We start from the raw sequence: 17,622 nt of genomic DNA, 5'->3' as shown, positions 1-17,622 counted from the left end.
ACCCCTACTTATTGTGCACTTTGGCAGTGTGCCAGTCAGCACGAGCGCTGCACTCAGTTCCTTTTCAGGATATATTGCGCTTACAACAATTTTTAACATCAAGCATGTCCTGCTCTTTATATTCTCATTCATGAATTTCATCACTCTGAAGTGTCAATAGTGAAATATATCTACATACTACGATATAGCAAAATCTCTAACGATAGACATTTTATTTTGTGGTAACGATATATCGTCATATCGCACAGCCCTAGATCCATGCATTTGGCCTTAAAGGGACAACAGCTTAATAAACCTGCTGCTATGTTTTTAATGTTAATCACTAACAAGAAATCATTCACTGCTTTTGACAAAATGACTTCAGTAACTTAATAAAGACTCATGTGTTCATCTAAAAAAAGCACTGTTTATTTGATTTGTGTCTTTGTTCTGTTGTATTTATTTGTAAGTGGATTATTTGTTCTTATTTTATTACTGACTGTTTACTTGTCATTAATAATGTTTTAAAGTGTCATGAACCAACCCCCGTTTTAGCCTGGCCGTTCACACCTCAGAGTTGAAAAAGTGGATGTGAAATGGGTGTGTAAAGCTGTGAAAAAGTGGGTGTGTAGAGGGTGGGAAAAGGGGAAGACAACCAATAAAACACAGACCTATAACGCACTCATTATTCAGACAAATGAATATTAAAATATGACCACAAAAAAAACACAGAGTTGAGGGCACCTTGATGTATTTTAAAAATATAACCCTATATGACAACAAACAAGAGCAAGAACGTCAGAGAAACGCAGAACAAAAAACAAAACAATAAAAAGGTCTAAGTTTTCATTACATTTACAAGCACTGCAGTCAGTTTAACAGAAAGAATAAAGGCATAGTTACTTTTTTGTCCATTCTTCTTTGTATTTTCGGTATCAGAATAATTCACCATATCATCTCGTTCATGATCAGACATACTGTTGTCCTTATTTGCACATATATTTTCATTTGAAGAAGACAAATATGATTAAATATGTGCACATACACGGTGCTGGTTCATGTTTAGAGCTCTAGAGTATATGAAATATGTCCAGAAAACTTCAAAAACGCTTGCTTCGGACACTATATGAAATATATGATCCACGTTGCAAGCGCTGTTAAACTCATCGTGGCGTTCCATGCAGAAAGCGATCTTGTGTACTCCGTGTGTTCTTATATATTTTTAGAGTCATATTTTCCACATGTTTGATGGTCAAACTCCAGCTCTGACAGCATTGTGGGGAAAATACAAACTAAACTTTTGTGTTACTGAGGAAATACACATTTACGACAAGTGTGTCCGAGCACAGAGCTGAACAGGAGAGGTAATGAACAGCACTGAAACGGTCTTTCGTGACATTTTAATCCTCCACTGAGATGCGTAATACAGCGTAGTGATTGAATTAAACAAGTTCATTCTCATGAAATAAATATGGAGAAAAGCTCAAAAACTGCTAATGTACATTCGTACTATCCAGCCACAGCAGCCAATCAGCACTTTAAATTAAACTCACTGACATTGGTTTAACTTTTGTTTTTTTAAATTGGAAGAATGAAATAGTTCAGGAAAAACTAAAAATAATAACCACTTTTCACTTAATAATAAACATAAGTACTATTGTTTTTTTCATTGATGTGCAACATGTACATATCTCTGAACATCTCAAAAAATGTGTTTTAGGGCTTCATGGTGCTTTAAATTTACATTAGTTAGGCTAGTAGCTTTTGCTGTAGTATCAAAATTGTAATAGAGAATTGTGATATTTCACTGGTACATATCTAAATATTTGAACTACTTACCCAGCCAGGCCAGTAAAAAAAAAAAAAAAAAAAACTTGGCATGGAGCCCTGCTGAAGCAGCTCTAAATATGCGCTGTACTAATAAATGAAAGATAAAATATTTTAGAGCAATAAAATGAACAATGAAAGTAACAGAGGCTTGTACAATACATTTCAACAGGCATGATCAAGCATGAAAATAACTGAAGATAATATAAATTTGCTCAACAATTTAAATCAACGAGTATGATTCATATTCTTTTGGTTTCTCTAACTTATATTTAAAAATTACAAATGCAGTGAAAATACAGGTATCTGTATCAGCGAGTACCAAAAATGACAGCTTTGGTATCGGCTTCGTTCTGGAAAAGGTGGTATCTGTGCATCCCTAATCTAAACCTGCTGTAAAATATGTCACTCCAGACCAACCCACAAGTTTTTGTTAAAGGGTGAAGATCCTTTTTTTCACAAACAAAATGGTGCATTCTATTTGAAATACTTGTGCTTTGTCCTGCCTGTGACCCTATGTGGCACTTGTCTTCCAGTGTGTGACCTCCTTAATAGTCTAGCAGATATAATTCCCTTTTAGTCCCTGCTGCTTTTTACTCTGAACTTTTTTTTAAAACTAATTATTCAGTCATTAAGCCAGTCATTTTTCCTTTATTCATTTATTTTTATTGTTTTTTTTTTTTTTTTTTTTTTTTTTTATGTTGTAACATACGCCATTTAGGTTGATGGTCTGAAAATGCATTAGAGTGCTAGCTGTCCTTGAGCAAACCATTACAGCAGCTTTTATATGCCCCTGTCTCTGTCAGCCAGGAGTGTTTTGACAGTCCTCTGATGGGTAATTGCAGTCTTTATCTGTTTGAGTCACTCTGCTAATCGTTCTGCTCTCTCTCTGTTCTCTCTCTCTCTCTCTCTCTGTCCTCCGTTTTCAGAGAAATACTTTGATATGAAGAAAAACCAGTGTAAAGATGCTCTGGACATCTATAAGAAGTTTCTGTACAGGATGACAAAGTTGTCAGAGTTCCTTAAAGTGGCTGAGGTACCAATGCCATACACACACCCACACACCCATATATATATATAAATATATATATATATATATAAATATATATATATATATATATATATATATATATATATATATATATATATATTATATAAAAAAATATACACACAAATTTGACCAAATCCATACCACATCAATTTTAATAACTACTATTAATCTGTATTTAATCATTTATAAGTGATATATAATTGTTCATGAAGGCTGGAAATGAAAAAACCCTTTTATTTAGGTGTGCATAATTATTAGACAGGTTTTCTTTTACAGGTGAAATGAGCCAAAAAGATTGAACACAGACTGAAATGTCAAAAACTATTAAATGCTCATGAGAAGGATGCAATACTAATGCAATACTAGAAATTGCAAAGTTAAAGCATGACCACTGGACAGCAAAACGCTCATGGGGTCAGCAGGGTCATACAAAAACAGGTGAAGAAAAAGGTTAACTGCAAAAGAATAAGGAGTTAAGGTGAAGAATTAAGTGTGAAACCATCAGGAACGCTTTAGTCTCCAGTGCCACCATTTTCCTGAACTGCAACCAACCTGGAGTCTCCAGAAGTGCAAGGTGTCAGGATCTCAGAGGCTTAGGTTAGGTAAAGGATCCTAAAAAATGACCCCCACTTAATAAGAATCACAAGCTGAAGTGTTGCCTAATAATTCTGCACACAGTGTGTACACACACACACACACACACACACACACACACACACACACACACACACACACACACACACACACACACACACACAATCAAGGGTATTTTGATATGACAGGTCTGACAGTCTCTCTCTCTCTCTCTCTCTCGCTCTCTCTCTCTCTCTCTCTCATATATATCTCTCTATCCCATGATGCTCTGGCATTCATATTCACTGGATAGATGCATGCAGATAGACCATATTGAGTGTCCTGGCACTGCATTGCACAGTCCTCATGGACTGTGCCCATAAGCATATACATGTGCCTTCTCTACCAAAAGTGATTTGGTCATCACTGCTTTTCATCTTCGTATGAATCAAGGATAAATGGGCATTAGATAAAAAGAGACCGAAATCAGCATTATATAGCATCAGTCTATCAATTTAGGGTCTCATTTAAGTACATTTGTACACCAGGTATAATTGTTTAAATTTTAATAGTTTGAGTATTACTTGACATACATTAACATTCAGGAGTTTTTCTTTTTAATATATTAAAATACAAGCAGTTTATTATATATTGTAATATTTCACAATATAACTATTTTTACTGTATATTTGATCTGATAAATGCAGATTTGGTGAGCATAAGAAACTTTCAAAAACCCCATAATGGCAATGTGCATATGTGAATTTACCCCCAGCAATCTCTACAATGATACAAAATAATCCTTATCCAGTAATCATGAATGACTGTAAAAGCTATCTAAAATCTATCGAAAGTTATTAGTCCAAAAGTGCAGGAAAACTTCACATGAATTGTACCCCACTAAGACTGCTGTATACAGTGTGGAAAGATTTGTCATTTGTCTCCTGTCATTCATACTGTAGTCGTTAATGGCTGTTGTTCGTACTGTGGATTCACGCGGCTTGAGACCCTTAAAGTTTCAGAGTCCTGTTTCTCTCTCCTTCTGGCCCAGAAGAAGATCTGTATTTGGTGTTAATAGGACTCTCACTCCCTCTTCTCTCTCTGACACTGATGAATTTCCATGCTGCCTCCTCCTTTCCCACAATTCCCCCCTCCGTCCATTCAGCCAGCCGTTAGACTGTCTGGTCTATTTCCAGACTGGCTGTTCTTCTGATGCAACAAATATCTCAGGGATTTGATTTGAAAATGAGTCTGAGAACAGTGTCCATCACCATGTAAGATGCTTGTCTAATTTGCTGTTTTACCCCCATTGGGTCTCATTTAAAAGTCATCATTTGTCAAAATTGTTTTTGAATGTTAATCACTCCACACACCACAGTCAGCTGTGTGAGACCTTATCAATGTCTGTGTCCGTTCCCATTGGTCCTCTGTGGCTCTTGGCATGCCACACCTCTGTTATTTCTTTCATTTTTAGTCACTGCATGAGGTAATGATCCGTTATGTTTGTTCTTTTTCTTATTTTTCCCCTCCCCCTCGTTTCTTTGTTTGTTTGTTTACTGTTTTTTTTTTGTTGTTTTTTTTTTGTTTATGACACAGCAAGTTGGGATTGATCAGGGTGACATCCCAGATCTCACTCAGGTCAGTGTACATTTCATCTCCACTTTCTGTTTTTCCTCTTCTTTCTCACAACGCTGCTGCTGTGTCGTCCATCGTACCACTGCTCTCCCTTCTTTCTTTTCTCTCTGTTCCCCCTGTCCTCGTCCTCTCTCTTGTTGTCTGATGTGCTGTTTTTTACCCATGCTCACTGTTATTTATTTAGACATTAGTTAGATCAAATATCAAACACTGCTCTCTCTCTCTGTTTGTTCCCTCTCAAATGCTTGTTTAGTGATGATCACACTATTTCAGTATAGCTTTATGGATCTGCACTTTGTAAATTTGATATGTGTTTGAATTTGTTGACATTACAGAGTGGGGTTAACGCATTATATTGAATTGAAAGGTTATTCTCCTGTGGTAACACATTGTTTATTGTTCCTTTCAGACGACTAGAGGATCTTACCTTGTAGGTGGTGGGTTATATGCACTGCTTGTATTTGACATAATCTTTGCTAATACTAGTGCTGGGTGATATATTCAATATTTTGTTAACTTGCATCATTAATATTGTAATGATATTTATTATAGGGGTGAGTTAAAAATATTGATTACTCGATTTGAATCGATTTTCATTTTGAAGAACCAATATAAATTCTTAAATCCCAAGAATCGATCTTTCAGTCTATGCTGTTTTCAGTTGATGAATGAACAAATGTTTTTAGCATGTCTCCCATCCAATAAATGGCAATAAGCTTTGTGCTTTGTATGGTATGAAACAAAGTCTCAGCTTTCAGATTCTGTAAATTTTATCACAAAATTTGTACAATTTGAATGTGTACTCTTTAATGTGGCGTAAAATATCCCTTTAGCGCCTCGGTTCAAGCGAAGCGGCAGCACGGAGCGCATGTGAGCAATTCATCTCTTCCGTTTTACTACTAGTTACAGCACAAAATAAACATGTATGAACATCAAAAGGTATGTTGAAAGATAAAGTACAACTTACCAAAATCCATATCATGTCACATGTCATCGCTCAGTGTTTCATCCGCAGAAAGACGTCAATAAAACGGCTTGTGAACTGTCACGCAGTGTTACATTTACCACAGAAAAGCAATTTAAAACTCATTATTCAGCCACAAAAATGAACTCCAGAGAGGAACATTTTACTAAATATATGCACTATATTGCATATTAATTGTATTTTACTTAACTTTATTTGACTTATGTTTTTCAATATTTAATGTACGTTTGAATAAATACCTCATGTTTTTATGGGTACCACTGTCGGTAGCAAGGTCCCCATTTCGAGCTAGGATTCCTTTCTGTGTGGAGTTTGCATGATCTTCCTGCGTCACCTCCGGGTTCAGCTCCAGTTTCCCCCATACAGTCCAAAGACTTGCAGGTTAGGTGGATTGGATATGCAAAATTGGCCATAGGAATGTGTGTGAGATTGAGTGTGTCCCAGCAGAAATATGTTAAAATTTTAACAAACATATTTTTGAAAATTTTAACAAACCATCTTTTGAATTAAACCTGGGGCATATAAAAATTAAAACTGATATGCCTTCATTTTTTTTGCAAAATATGTGTAATTATTATTGTCTATTACTATTATGGTTGTGCTGTTCCACATACTATTATTGAAATTACAAGAATAATTTATTTTATATATAAATGATATAATATAAATGCATATTATTATTATTATTATTATTATTATTGGGGATACACTGATATCTGTATCGGGCCTGATACTGCGCTCATGTACTCATACTCGTACTCTGATACCATGCCAGTTTGTGTAGTGTTTGCGTTCAGACAAAGAAACACAACAACAGAGCAAACATAGACCATAATGGAGATATCAGAGAAGGATGTCTATTAAGTAAATTTTTAAATTAACAAATTAACTAGCAAATTAACATAATATTAAACAAATTATTCACCCTATAGCTGGTGTGCACAAGCTGATTGCAAAGCGTGCAGAGTGGATTAAGCATGCCGTGGCGCAGACGCGTGAGCTTGTCAATCACATCCATTTTTTACAGACACCGCTCAAAGTTTTATGGTGGAGAGTAGGCCATCTTTTGTGGTTGTTCGAACACATTCAGCCACATTAGCATTTTCACTACGAAAACAATCCGGTCGAATGTGTTTTCGACTATCTCTGGAAGTGGTCAAAAGTGGTATGGGTGTAAATCGCACAGTTCATCACGATTTGATACAATATCGATTCTCATAGCCAGCGAATCAGAAAATATCGAAACCTCAAAAAGTTCTATGATACGGTTATGATACGATTCAATTCGATCTATATTTCGATATTTTAAATTTTTATTAACTCACAACTGCAACAAAATATATAACAAACATTTATTTCAAAATTTCACATCTTGAACCCGGATTGGGACATCCACAAATAAAAAATTCGCACAGTAATCTAATGACAGCTTATGACATGACAACAGTCAAAGTATTTTAGTTCTGTGCTAAAATGTGTAATGTCAAAAAACGGATAAACAATGAATACACACACACACACACACACACACACACACACACACACACACACACACACACACACACACACACACACACACACACACACACACATAATTAAAAGACATTTCTTTTTAATGTATAGCGCAGGTAGCGCAGGCAACAACATATTATAGGTAGGACAAAACAAGACAGGCTATTAATATTCTTTCATTGTGCAAATTTATTATAAAGGCTCTAATACAGAGCGGCACAAAGCACTTGCGTACATCCCGTGTGCAGAATGATGTGCTTGAAGTAACACAGTCACAGCGCGCGGCGCTCCTATGTTTATTGACCATATTCTTTCAGTGACAGTTCCATCAACTGTCCCGAGTGTCTTTCACAAGTTCTGAGAGGTAGTTTAAATGAGAATACACACGTTGGCAATAATGCATAGACTGATATTGTGTGAAAATGTGGAGAGTGTTAAAACAAAGGTGCCTCTTAATTAGCCCACAGGTATCGATGTTTTTACGCATTGCATTGATGCATCGGATCGTTAGACATTAGATCGATGTATCGATCTATATCAATGCATTGTTACACCCCTAGAAAGTGGACAAGCTCAAAACGTTTTACACCCCGTTTACATCTGTATTTAGCATCGTCCACTTGTGATCCGATTGACCAAAACACATCTTAATACCAGGTGGAAACAGGACCTTTGTAAAACATAGTCAGTTATGTCTTAATTGAACGTAAACAGTTCAGAAAGAAAACGTGTGTGTAACAGTATGTTGGATACGTGTAGCTCTTAAAGTGACAGCAACCTAATATTCCTATTGCTTTTTTTGTCCTCAATGTTAATCTAACTACAAAAGAGAAACTCACTGCTCACTGCTATATATATATATATATATATCAGAGGTGTGGACTCGAGTCATGTGACTTGGACTCGAGTCAGACTCGAGTCATGAATTTGATGACTTCAGACTCGAGTCATGAATTTGATGACTTCAGACTCGACTCGGAAAAATGTACAAAGACTTGCAACTCGACTTGGACTTTAACATCAATGACTCGTGACTTCACTTGGACTTGCGCCTTTTGACTCGAGAAGACTTGCTACTTCCCATGAAAACCTGGGAAAAAAATGTTAATACGGCCGCGCCGCTCTCAGTGTGTCTGCATCTGTGAAAAAAAAAATGTGCACCACCTATGTGCATGCAGAAAGCACAAGCGTTACCTGCACGACATCCAATCACTGTAGTCCCAGGTTGGTTTGATTCGACAGCATCTAAGCAGGCACATTGCAAGACAACCACTGAAGCGCAACAAGCAACAACGCGCCAGTTGGCAAAATGATCAATAGGGTCTCGTTTGGCTATTGTAACATAGTTCGTAAATGTGGGGAGGAGGAGGTGGGAACCGGCGAACGTTCAACAAAAGTTTAATACCAAAATAAACAAATACAAAACGAAAGTAATGCCGGCAGACCCTCGCGGACATCTGCCGGCCACACAAACATAATAAAACATAAAATAAAGTCCAGGCCTGGTCCTCTCTCGTCCTTCACTGACGTCGCTCCTCCTTTTATGCCTCCGGAGCTCCTCCGTGAGAGACTCGAGGCCGGCGCGCCGTGATGCTCATTATCACTCGCGCCACCGGCCTCGCGCCGTTCCCTCACGGCTCTCGCCCGCCCTTCTTGTCACAGCTATAACAATTATGAGGTAGTCGACAAAAAACGAGTTGCAATTTGACAAAAACAGGCCTTCCAGTTTTAGTCTTTCAATTATTCAGTTTCAGAGTTGCTGGTGTGCTGCCTCATTGAGGTCGTTTATTTAATTTTGGTTAATCACAACTAAGCTGAACTGTATGGAAGCTTATGTGTAGCAATATTCAATTTGAAATGTAATATGCAAAATGGCAATGCATTTCTGTATTTAAATTTGAATTTTCCCATACATTTGTGCAATGTGTGGTGGAAAATGAAAATGAAAATTCAATTATATAATTTACATTTGCCATTTCATACACTAGTTTTAATATGTAAATTGAATAATAATTTTAACGCTTTATAAGTTGCAAAATTAAAATTAAAATGTATCACAGAAATTATTAACATGTTCAAGCAAAAACTGTAGCAAAATTGTAATTTAAATTTTTTTTTTTTCTTAATTGTATTTACACTCACAGTCACAGGTAAGACACTTTTGATTGCCTTTCCATTAAGTGTCCCGCAATGAATGTAGCAAAATTCAATGTGCAATTTGAAAATGCATTCTGAGCCGATCATGTGCCCGTCCCGCCCCGTCAATCACTGCATGAAGTTGGTCTCACCCCCACCCAGTGCACAACGTCGGCAAAATAGGCTCAATCGTTTTTACTTCGTTTGTATAATAATGTTAACTAATGGGAATATTGTTTAGCTTATTTTTGTTTTAATTTGGTTTACTTTAGTTATTTAATTCATTCAATTATTTTGTTTTGCTGTACTTTTCATGCCAGCTTGCCATGGCCCCCCTAGCACCCCTATTTTTTGTGAAAATGAAAATTTTATGTTTTTTTTTTAAATTTTTTTACTGTATTTGATTAATGTCATTGTATAAAAAGAAGTTTAAATAAATACAAATCTTACAGACATACATGATTTGTATAAATTTTATTTCTGTGGTAAGAGGACTTGAAATGACTCGAAACTAAAATGGTAGGACTTTGGACTCAACTTGAGACTTGTTGGGTTTGACTTTTGACTCGACTTGGGACTTGCCTCATCTTTGACTCGACTTGACTCGGGACTCGAGGGCAAAGACTTGAGACTTACTTGTGACTTGCATAACAATGACTTTGTCCCACCTCTGATATATATATATATATATATATATATAAAAATATGTGTTATTATATCATTAAAAAGTAAATATTGAGTTAACTTTTTTAGCTATATCTCCCAGCCCTAGTTTGTTCATGACTGCATCAGCAGATTCATCCATTTAAAACCAGGCTAACTGATTAAATGTGGCCCAAACTGCCTTCTTCTGCCTTGTCACTTTGCAGGCATGGCTGTACATCGCTTTTTCTGCTGATCTGAGGCCAGACGTGCAGTTGTCTCTTTATGGTTTGATCAAATCGTTGACTCAGATCAGCATAAAAGCAAATCTCCTGCTGGGTTGCATGACGGCTTCATGCTTGCAAACCCCCTGGCCATCAAAGTAGGAGGTGGAGCTCTTGAGCACAGAACGAGAGCTATATGTTTTTCCCCATGACCGGTTTCTCCTTTACGTGAGAAAACTGCCCCAGCGGCCCTTCGTTTGTAGGACTGTGATGAAGTATTCATGTAACCTCACTGTCCTTTGCATAGCCGGCACGCACATCTATAATGTAGCCATTTAATCAAAAGCCTGTTCTCGCCGTCTCTTCTCTAAGGGAATCAAATCAGACAGGAAAGAAGCAAATTAAAAGCTGTCACTTTCATCTTTCTTTTTATCTCACTTCTGTGGAAGTAATACGTTTTCCAGCTTAGTTGAATTTTTTTACTTCTATTTGAATTGTAGATTGCTGCATATGTATTTTTTCCTCTCTTTTGGCTTCTGTTTTCTGTGGGATGGATTAGGCCCAAACTGCCCTCTCAGCGATGTGGAGAAAAAGCCAACCTAGATCAGATCCAGACATGTTTGCCAGCGCTGCCAGCTAGGCTCAGTCAAAGAGCTTACCTTACCCTTAGTCTGTAAGAGCAGTTTATACATGATTTGTCTGTTCTGGAAAGTTGGCACAAAGCACCTGCTCTTTTCACCAACCATGAGCTCTGACTTGTGCTAACATTTGCTCTCATTTGAATGAAGCAGCATGAGGTGTGTGTGCTCTTAGGTGCAAACATACACATCCTGTGTTTGCTGATCTGGATCTGTGTAATGCTTGTAGTTAAGATAATTATTTTTGAAGGAAACAAATCCTAGATCGGTATAAAGGGCTCAGAGGAAGGTTTTAGTTAGATTTGCGACTCAAAACACAAAAATGTCTCGCAGAAACCCTTAAGTACTAGTTCCAAAAGCCATTGTAAAGAGTTTAATGTTATGGATTTTTATATTAGTGACCTCACGGGTCTGTCATGAGGTTTGGATCTTCAAGTATGCATGTCACTTCCTCTCTTTATATACTTGTACTCTTCCTCTCTTTTGTTTTCTGTGCTTGTTTATCCTTTGCCTGTACGCCTCTTCACAAAACCTTAAAGCATGCTCCTGTTATTATTTTCTGAAACTCGGGTGGATTGAGTGGGTGTATGTGTGTTAAGTGTGTTTGACTGTGTGAGTGTGTACTCTTTAAACTGGTGCTATATGTTTTTGTTAAGTTCTTAACTCGTCTCTTTCTCCTGCAGGCTCCCAGCAGTCTCCTGGAGGCTCTTGAGCAGCACCTGGCCTCTCTTGAGGGAAAGAAAACCAAGGAGCTCTCTGCCGACAACAGGTGCGAAACCCTAGAGATCTATACAATCCAGCGTCACACTGTAAAGCCCCATTTGGGCATGTGTCTGTAAAGTAATAAAGACTTCGTAAAATAAATCCATATAAATTGAGCTGTTTAATCCAATTCTTCTGAACAATCATGATTGCTTTACATGATGAACGGATTTAATTTAGGCTTTTATTCACATAACTCACTTAGAGCTCATCAAATATGGGAAACAGATGCTCAACTGCGCTGACATGATGGGCGAGAACCAATGAGGTTCATTCTAGCGCATCAAGCAAGCACAGTTGAGCTTCCATGTTTATCATATTTATCAATAGATGAGGAAAAAAAGGATTGCATTACCATAAATGGGACAAATTAGTAGTAGTGAACAGAGATAACAAGATAAATGCTGATCATTGGATTTGATCCATATTACAGATCTAGTTAGCTTAGACCCTACCAAATCTAATGTTCACTGACATATATATATATATATATATATATATATATATATATATATATATATATATATATATATATATATATATATATATATATATATATATATATATATATATATATATATATATATATATATATATATATATAATTTTTTTTATTTATTTATTTATTTATTTTTTTAAACTGTCAAAATGTTTTTTTGGTATCATGTGATTTGTATTCACCCATTACATTGCCTAGATACTGATCATAAATATGGCGAATTAGTGGATAAAGTCACGTGATTGAACAAGAGTAATTGAGTGGCTGGTCATATAACAACATATGGTGGGCATCATAAGCGACCCATTTTGTGTAACATAAAATGCTTTTATGATGTGATTCATTTATTTTTTAATTAGGTTAATGACTTCTTATTCATCTCATGTCGGTGTATCATTTAAAAAAAAATATGTAGTCAAATGCAAGTTACTAATATATGCTACCTCTTACAGCACTTTATGGCACAATATGTTGAAGCACTTGATGCAGCAACAACAAACCATTAGCAAGAGATTTATAATAGCCACATACTTATTTTTGGGGTTGTGAACAGTGTTGAATTTATCAGGTCTCAAAGAAATGAAATGAAATCTCACTTCTATGTGGATCTGTGTTTTTGTCTGCAGAGCCAACACTCTGTCCAATGCGGTGTCGACCCTGTCCAACACCGGCATGTCCTTCTCCTTCTCATCCAGCAGGATGGACGAGAAGGAGAAGCAACAGGCACTGGAGGAGGAGCAAGCCCGTCTGCAAGCACTCAAGGTAGACCACAATCTCTCCCATTATGTAAATGAAAATGTTCTAATTGCTAATCAGTTTGGACTGTAGACAGGAGGTGATGTTATTCTGATTTTCATTTTTTCCAAAATGTTGACAAGACTACGTTTTATATAACATCTGTTTAACTTATAACATGAAAGTAAGGTTAATAATATAACTTAGAGAACAAAATTTTCAGTTTTACTCAAATTAGGGTGATGCAAAAATGAGTTCACCCCACTGAAAGTCTCTGGAGCAAAGCTAAATTTTAGACTACAAATATCTAATTTAACAAGAATTTAACCACAGGTGAGTCTAATTATTCATTACACAGGTGTCCAGCAGACAGTTGACAATAAAAACGTGTTAAAACCCCTTCCCATTTCATGCTGTCAGCAATGGCACCACATGGAAGAGAAATGTCACAAGACCTGAGAAAGAAAATAATTTCTTTACACTAGAAAGGTGAAGGCTACAAGAGGATCAGCAAAGCTTTACTTACCAGTCAGAATACTGTAGCAAAAGTGATACAAAAATTGAAAAAAGATGGACTGAAAAACTTCAGTGGCTCCTGATCTGAACCCAATCAAACACCTATGGGGAATTCTGAAGAGACGAGTTGAGCATCACTCTCCGTCCAGCATCCAGTCTCTAAAAGAGGTCATTCTTGAAGAATGGAAAAAGATAGATGTTGCAAAATGTCGCCAACTTGTTCATTCTATGCCTACAAGACTTGGTGCTGTCATTAAAAATCATGGAGGACATACAAAGTACTGGATGTAGTAGTTTTTGTTGTGAGGTGTACTCATTTTTGCATCACCCTAATTTGAGTAAAACTGAAAAATGTGTAATCTAAGTTATATTATTAACCTTACTTTCATGTTATAAGTTAAACAGATGTTATATTAAACTTAGTCTTGTCAACATTTTGGAAAATGTTTCCAAATTGAGATTCTGAGAAATTGTTCATTTAGATATTGTTTAAAATGTTACTTTTCAAAGGGGGTGTAACGTTACTGTATTCTAGCTGAGCACTGAGCACTATATATATATATATATATATATATATATATATATATATATATATATATATATATATATATATATATATATATATATATATATATATATATATATATATATATATATGAGCAATATCACACGAGTAGCCGTGCGATATGGCTGTAACAGTTATATCAGCACGCTGTGATTCGTCCGTAGGCACGAGGCCGCAGGCCGAGTGCCGTAGGTAATCACAGTGTGCTGATATACAGCCATATCTCACGGCTACGAGTGTGATATTGCGTTTATACAACAGTTCGACGGCACGAGTGTGTAAATAAATAAGAACAACAACAGAGTGTCTTTAAAACCCTCTTTTGTGCAGCACTACTTCCTTCCGCCACGGATTAAAATCTCAATTTGACAGTTGGAACAAGCATCCGTTGCTAACTCTAAAACGTCACTTTAGAACTAGTAACGAAGGAACGTTGAGTCGCTTCATTGAAACACATTGAATTTTCTACAGTATCAGAGAGAGAGAGAGAGAGTAGGCTATTACCTGTGTCTGGTATATTGCATTACATTCATTCTTCAAGTCGATGTCCATAATATTATATCCTTTATACAAGTCCGTTTGAATGTCCGCTGAGGAAAGCGATCTTTTTTTACAGCTTTGGGAATTTTCCATAGCACCACAGCGCTAAAACAACTTCCTTTTGCAAAAGTTCCTTTCAATTTAAAAGTCTCTTGTGCTTCACTGACTAATTCTCCTGTAAAGTGTTGCCGCCATCTAATGGCGTATTAATGTAAACTCAATCCATATTACTTAATGGACATATTTATATAAAATAAAATTTATTGAACAACAAATAAGCACAATTGTACAGTTCAGTCAAACATAAAGCACTAGTTATTAAAAAAAAATAAAAATAGGTCACCATTTACGCTTGTATATGGGTTTTACAAATATTTAACGAATGAAAAGGATTTTAAAGAGCTTGTGACAAAACCTCATAACTCCATTGGATCCTCAAACTGTCAATCAAACCTCATTAATCTGCCTCACCTCCTGAATGAAGTGCGCATGCAGTTTGGACATCTCCTCTGTGCAATGCAAAGGTAAATAAAGATATGATGTTTGAAAAAAAAAAATTGTAAAGCGTTTTCTTTACTCAAAAAAAAAAACATATGTTTATAAAGTTTAATGTTTTACATATTTGAAGCGGAGAAGAGTCTGATATGTCCTGTCTAGTTGTAGTCAATGTGCTATATAAGGGTGTAACGTAACGTTTATTATTATCAAATTTAATATAGCACAATTCGACTTGCTCTGTAACAAATAATAGATTAATAAGACCAAAGATTGCCTGTTCTATGTACTCAAATTGAATTATGTCTCGTGTTTAACCACTATAAGAGCCAGCGGCAAATCCCCGAGGCACTGGCCGAGATGAAGCTGTTCTCGGCGGTCACAGAAGCACTGAACGGCCGCTTACGCACTCGAGTTCGCATCTCCGAAAACGTCAAAACAAATTGTAAAATAGGCGCTGTTATTAAATATGAGTCACATATTCCAGGTATAAACAACTACATTCTCGCCTAAAAAACTATTAAAACTACAGTTCGTGGTACAAGAAGTAGTATTTGTAAAAATTACGGTTGATTTGATTGGCCGCCATGACGGTCACTTCAAGCGGAGTGATACAAACGGTGAAAAGGCAGTAGGAGTGCTGTTATCACTGAAATATCGCATGGCTATCAGCCAATCAGATTCGAGAACCAGACAGAACTGTTGTATAAATATATATATATACAGCTATGCAAAAAATTAAAAGACCACTTCAAGTTCAAAAATCAATGTTAAGTGGTCTCTTAATTTTTTCCATAGCTGTATATATATGTATATATTATATATTATATATATGTATATATATATATATATATATATATATATATATATATATATATATATATATATATATATATATATATATATATATATATATATATATATATATATATATATTTATATATTATATATTATATATATGTATATATATATATACAGCTATGGAAATAATTAAGCCTCACCTCACTTAAAACCACATATATATATATATAGTGTGTGTGTGTGTGTGTGTGTGTGTGTGTGTGTGTGTGTGTGTGTGTGTGTGTGCGTATGTATAAAAGAGTATACAGTATAGGCATATCCCAACCAACATTGGCAGGATTGGAGATGCTGTTCTAAGAACATTGTGTCCTACACATACATGCATGTTTATACAATACGCCCTTGTACATTCAGTGATTAGCCTCCAGCAGTAAATGGTGAGCGAGGTTAATCAAACTTCTTTGTCCCCATCAGGAGGTCATACCTTGTGTGACACAAATACACACACACACACACACACACACACACACACACACACACACACACACACACACACACACACACACACACACACACACACACACACACACACACACACACACACACACACACACACACACACACACACTCACACACACACACTCACACACACACACACACACACACACACAAACTGAATGACAGGAACGTCAGTGGTGTGGAATGTATCCCCAGATGCACCGTGGCTCCGTATCTGAATAGTTCAAACATTCAGAGCAATTTCAAAGTCCAACATCAAAATATTTACACAGCCCATGTTCGAATAATTTTGTGTGAAATTGAACTGGTTCTTCTTTGTGATTGTGTTCTCAGCACTCCTGGAGGGGCATGTTTTCTAGCTACCGCTTTCTTTTTCTGTTTTCTTTTCTCACATTTTCTCAGTGTTGTAAAAGGCATATCGAAAGGCATAAAACCTTAACATGTCGCAACCTACTTTCTCTCTCTTTAGAAAGTAGAATTAAGAGCTGCACAATTTGAAGAAAAAACGCTGGTTTCTTATTAAAGGTTGTGATTTAAAAATGAGTTTTGAAATAAATAAAGCTACAGGTTTGTTGTGCTTGTTTGTAGGGCTGCACAATTTGTCCAAATATTTTGTCAATATGACCATAATTAATAATAATAACTATTATTATTATTATTGCTAAATAACTACTATTGCTAAAGAAATAAATTGATGCCTCATTCAGTCAAACTGACTGATAATGATTATTTGTAGTGCAACCTTATGATTTGTTAGTCTTTTTGAGTGAAAGTTCCCCAAACCGGAAGTGCTTCCCATAATTCAAAATGCAGTAGGCTTGTCAAGAAAAAGGTGAATACAGCCACTATACAGACCTACACAGGCAGAAGCTCTGAGCTGTAGCTGACTGGCACTTCAGCTGCCTGAGTTGCTGTAATCTGTCTGATTTCACAGAGCTCAGCTGAAGGTAGCTGCTCTGTGCTGTCCTGCTCTACACAGGGTTCCTAC

General features: G+C 36.2%; 1 protein-coding gene across 7 annotated transcripts in view; it reads left to right on the top strand.

Annotated features, from left to right (window-relative positions):
- Window positions 1-17,622, top strand: part of si:ch211-200p22.4 (phosphatidylinositol-binding clathrin assembly protein) — a 77,421-nt gene that overhangs the window by 36,932 nt on the left and 22,867 nt on the right. For 5 of the 7 annotated variants that reach the window (XM_067401462.1, XM_067401466.1, XM_067401461.1 and 2 more), the window contains exons 7-11: window positions 2,736-2,842; window positions 5,027-5,068; window positions 5,475-5,495; window positions 11,886-11,971; window positions 13,090-13,225. In XM_067401462.1, coding sequence (XP_067257563.1) covers window positions 2,736-2,842; window positions 5,027-5,068; window positions 5,475-5,495; window positions 11,886-11,971; window positions 13,090-13,225 — 392 coding nt within the window. The remainder of the gene's footprint in view (window positions 1-2,735; window positions 2,843-5,026; window positions 5,069-5,474; window positions 5,496-11,885; window positions 11,972-13,089; window positions 13,226-17,622) is intronic. The other 2 variants (XM_067401464.1, XM_067401463.1) reach the window with 1 other exon arrangement.

This window comes from Chanodichthys erythropterus, chromosome 11 (assembly GCF_024489055.1).
Source record: "Chanodichthys erythropterus isolate Z2021 chromosome 11, ASM2448905v1, whole genome shotgun sequence".
Classification (NCBI taxonomy): domain Eukaryota; kingdom Metazoa; phylum Chordata; class Actinopteri; order Cypriniformes; family Xenocyprididae; genus Chanodichthys; species Chanodichthys erythropterus.
Note: the sequence above shows the minus strand (reverse complement) of the source record. Positions and strands in the feature narration are given on the sequence as shown.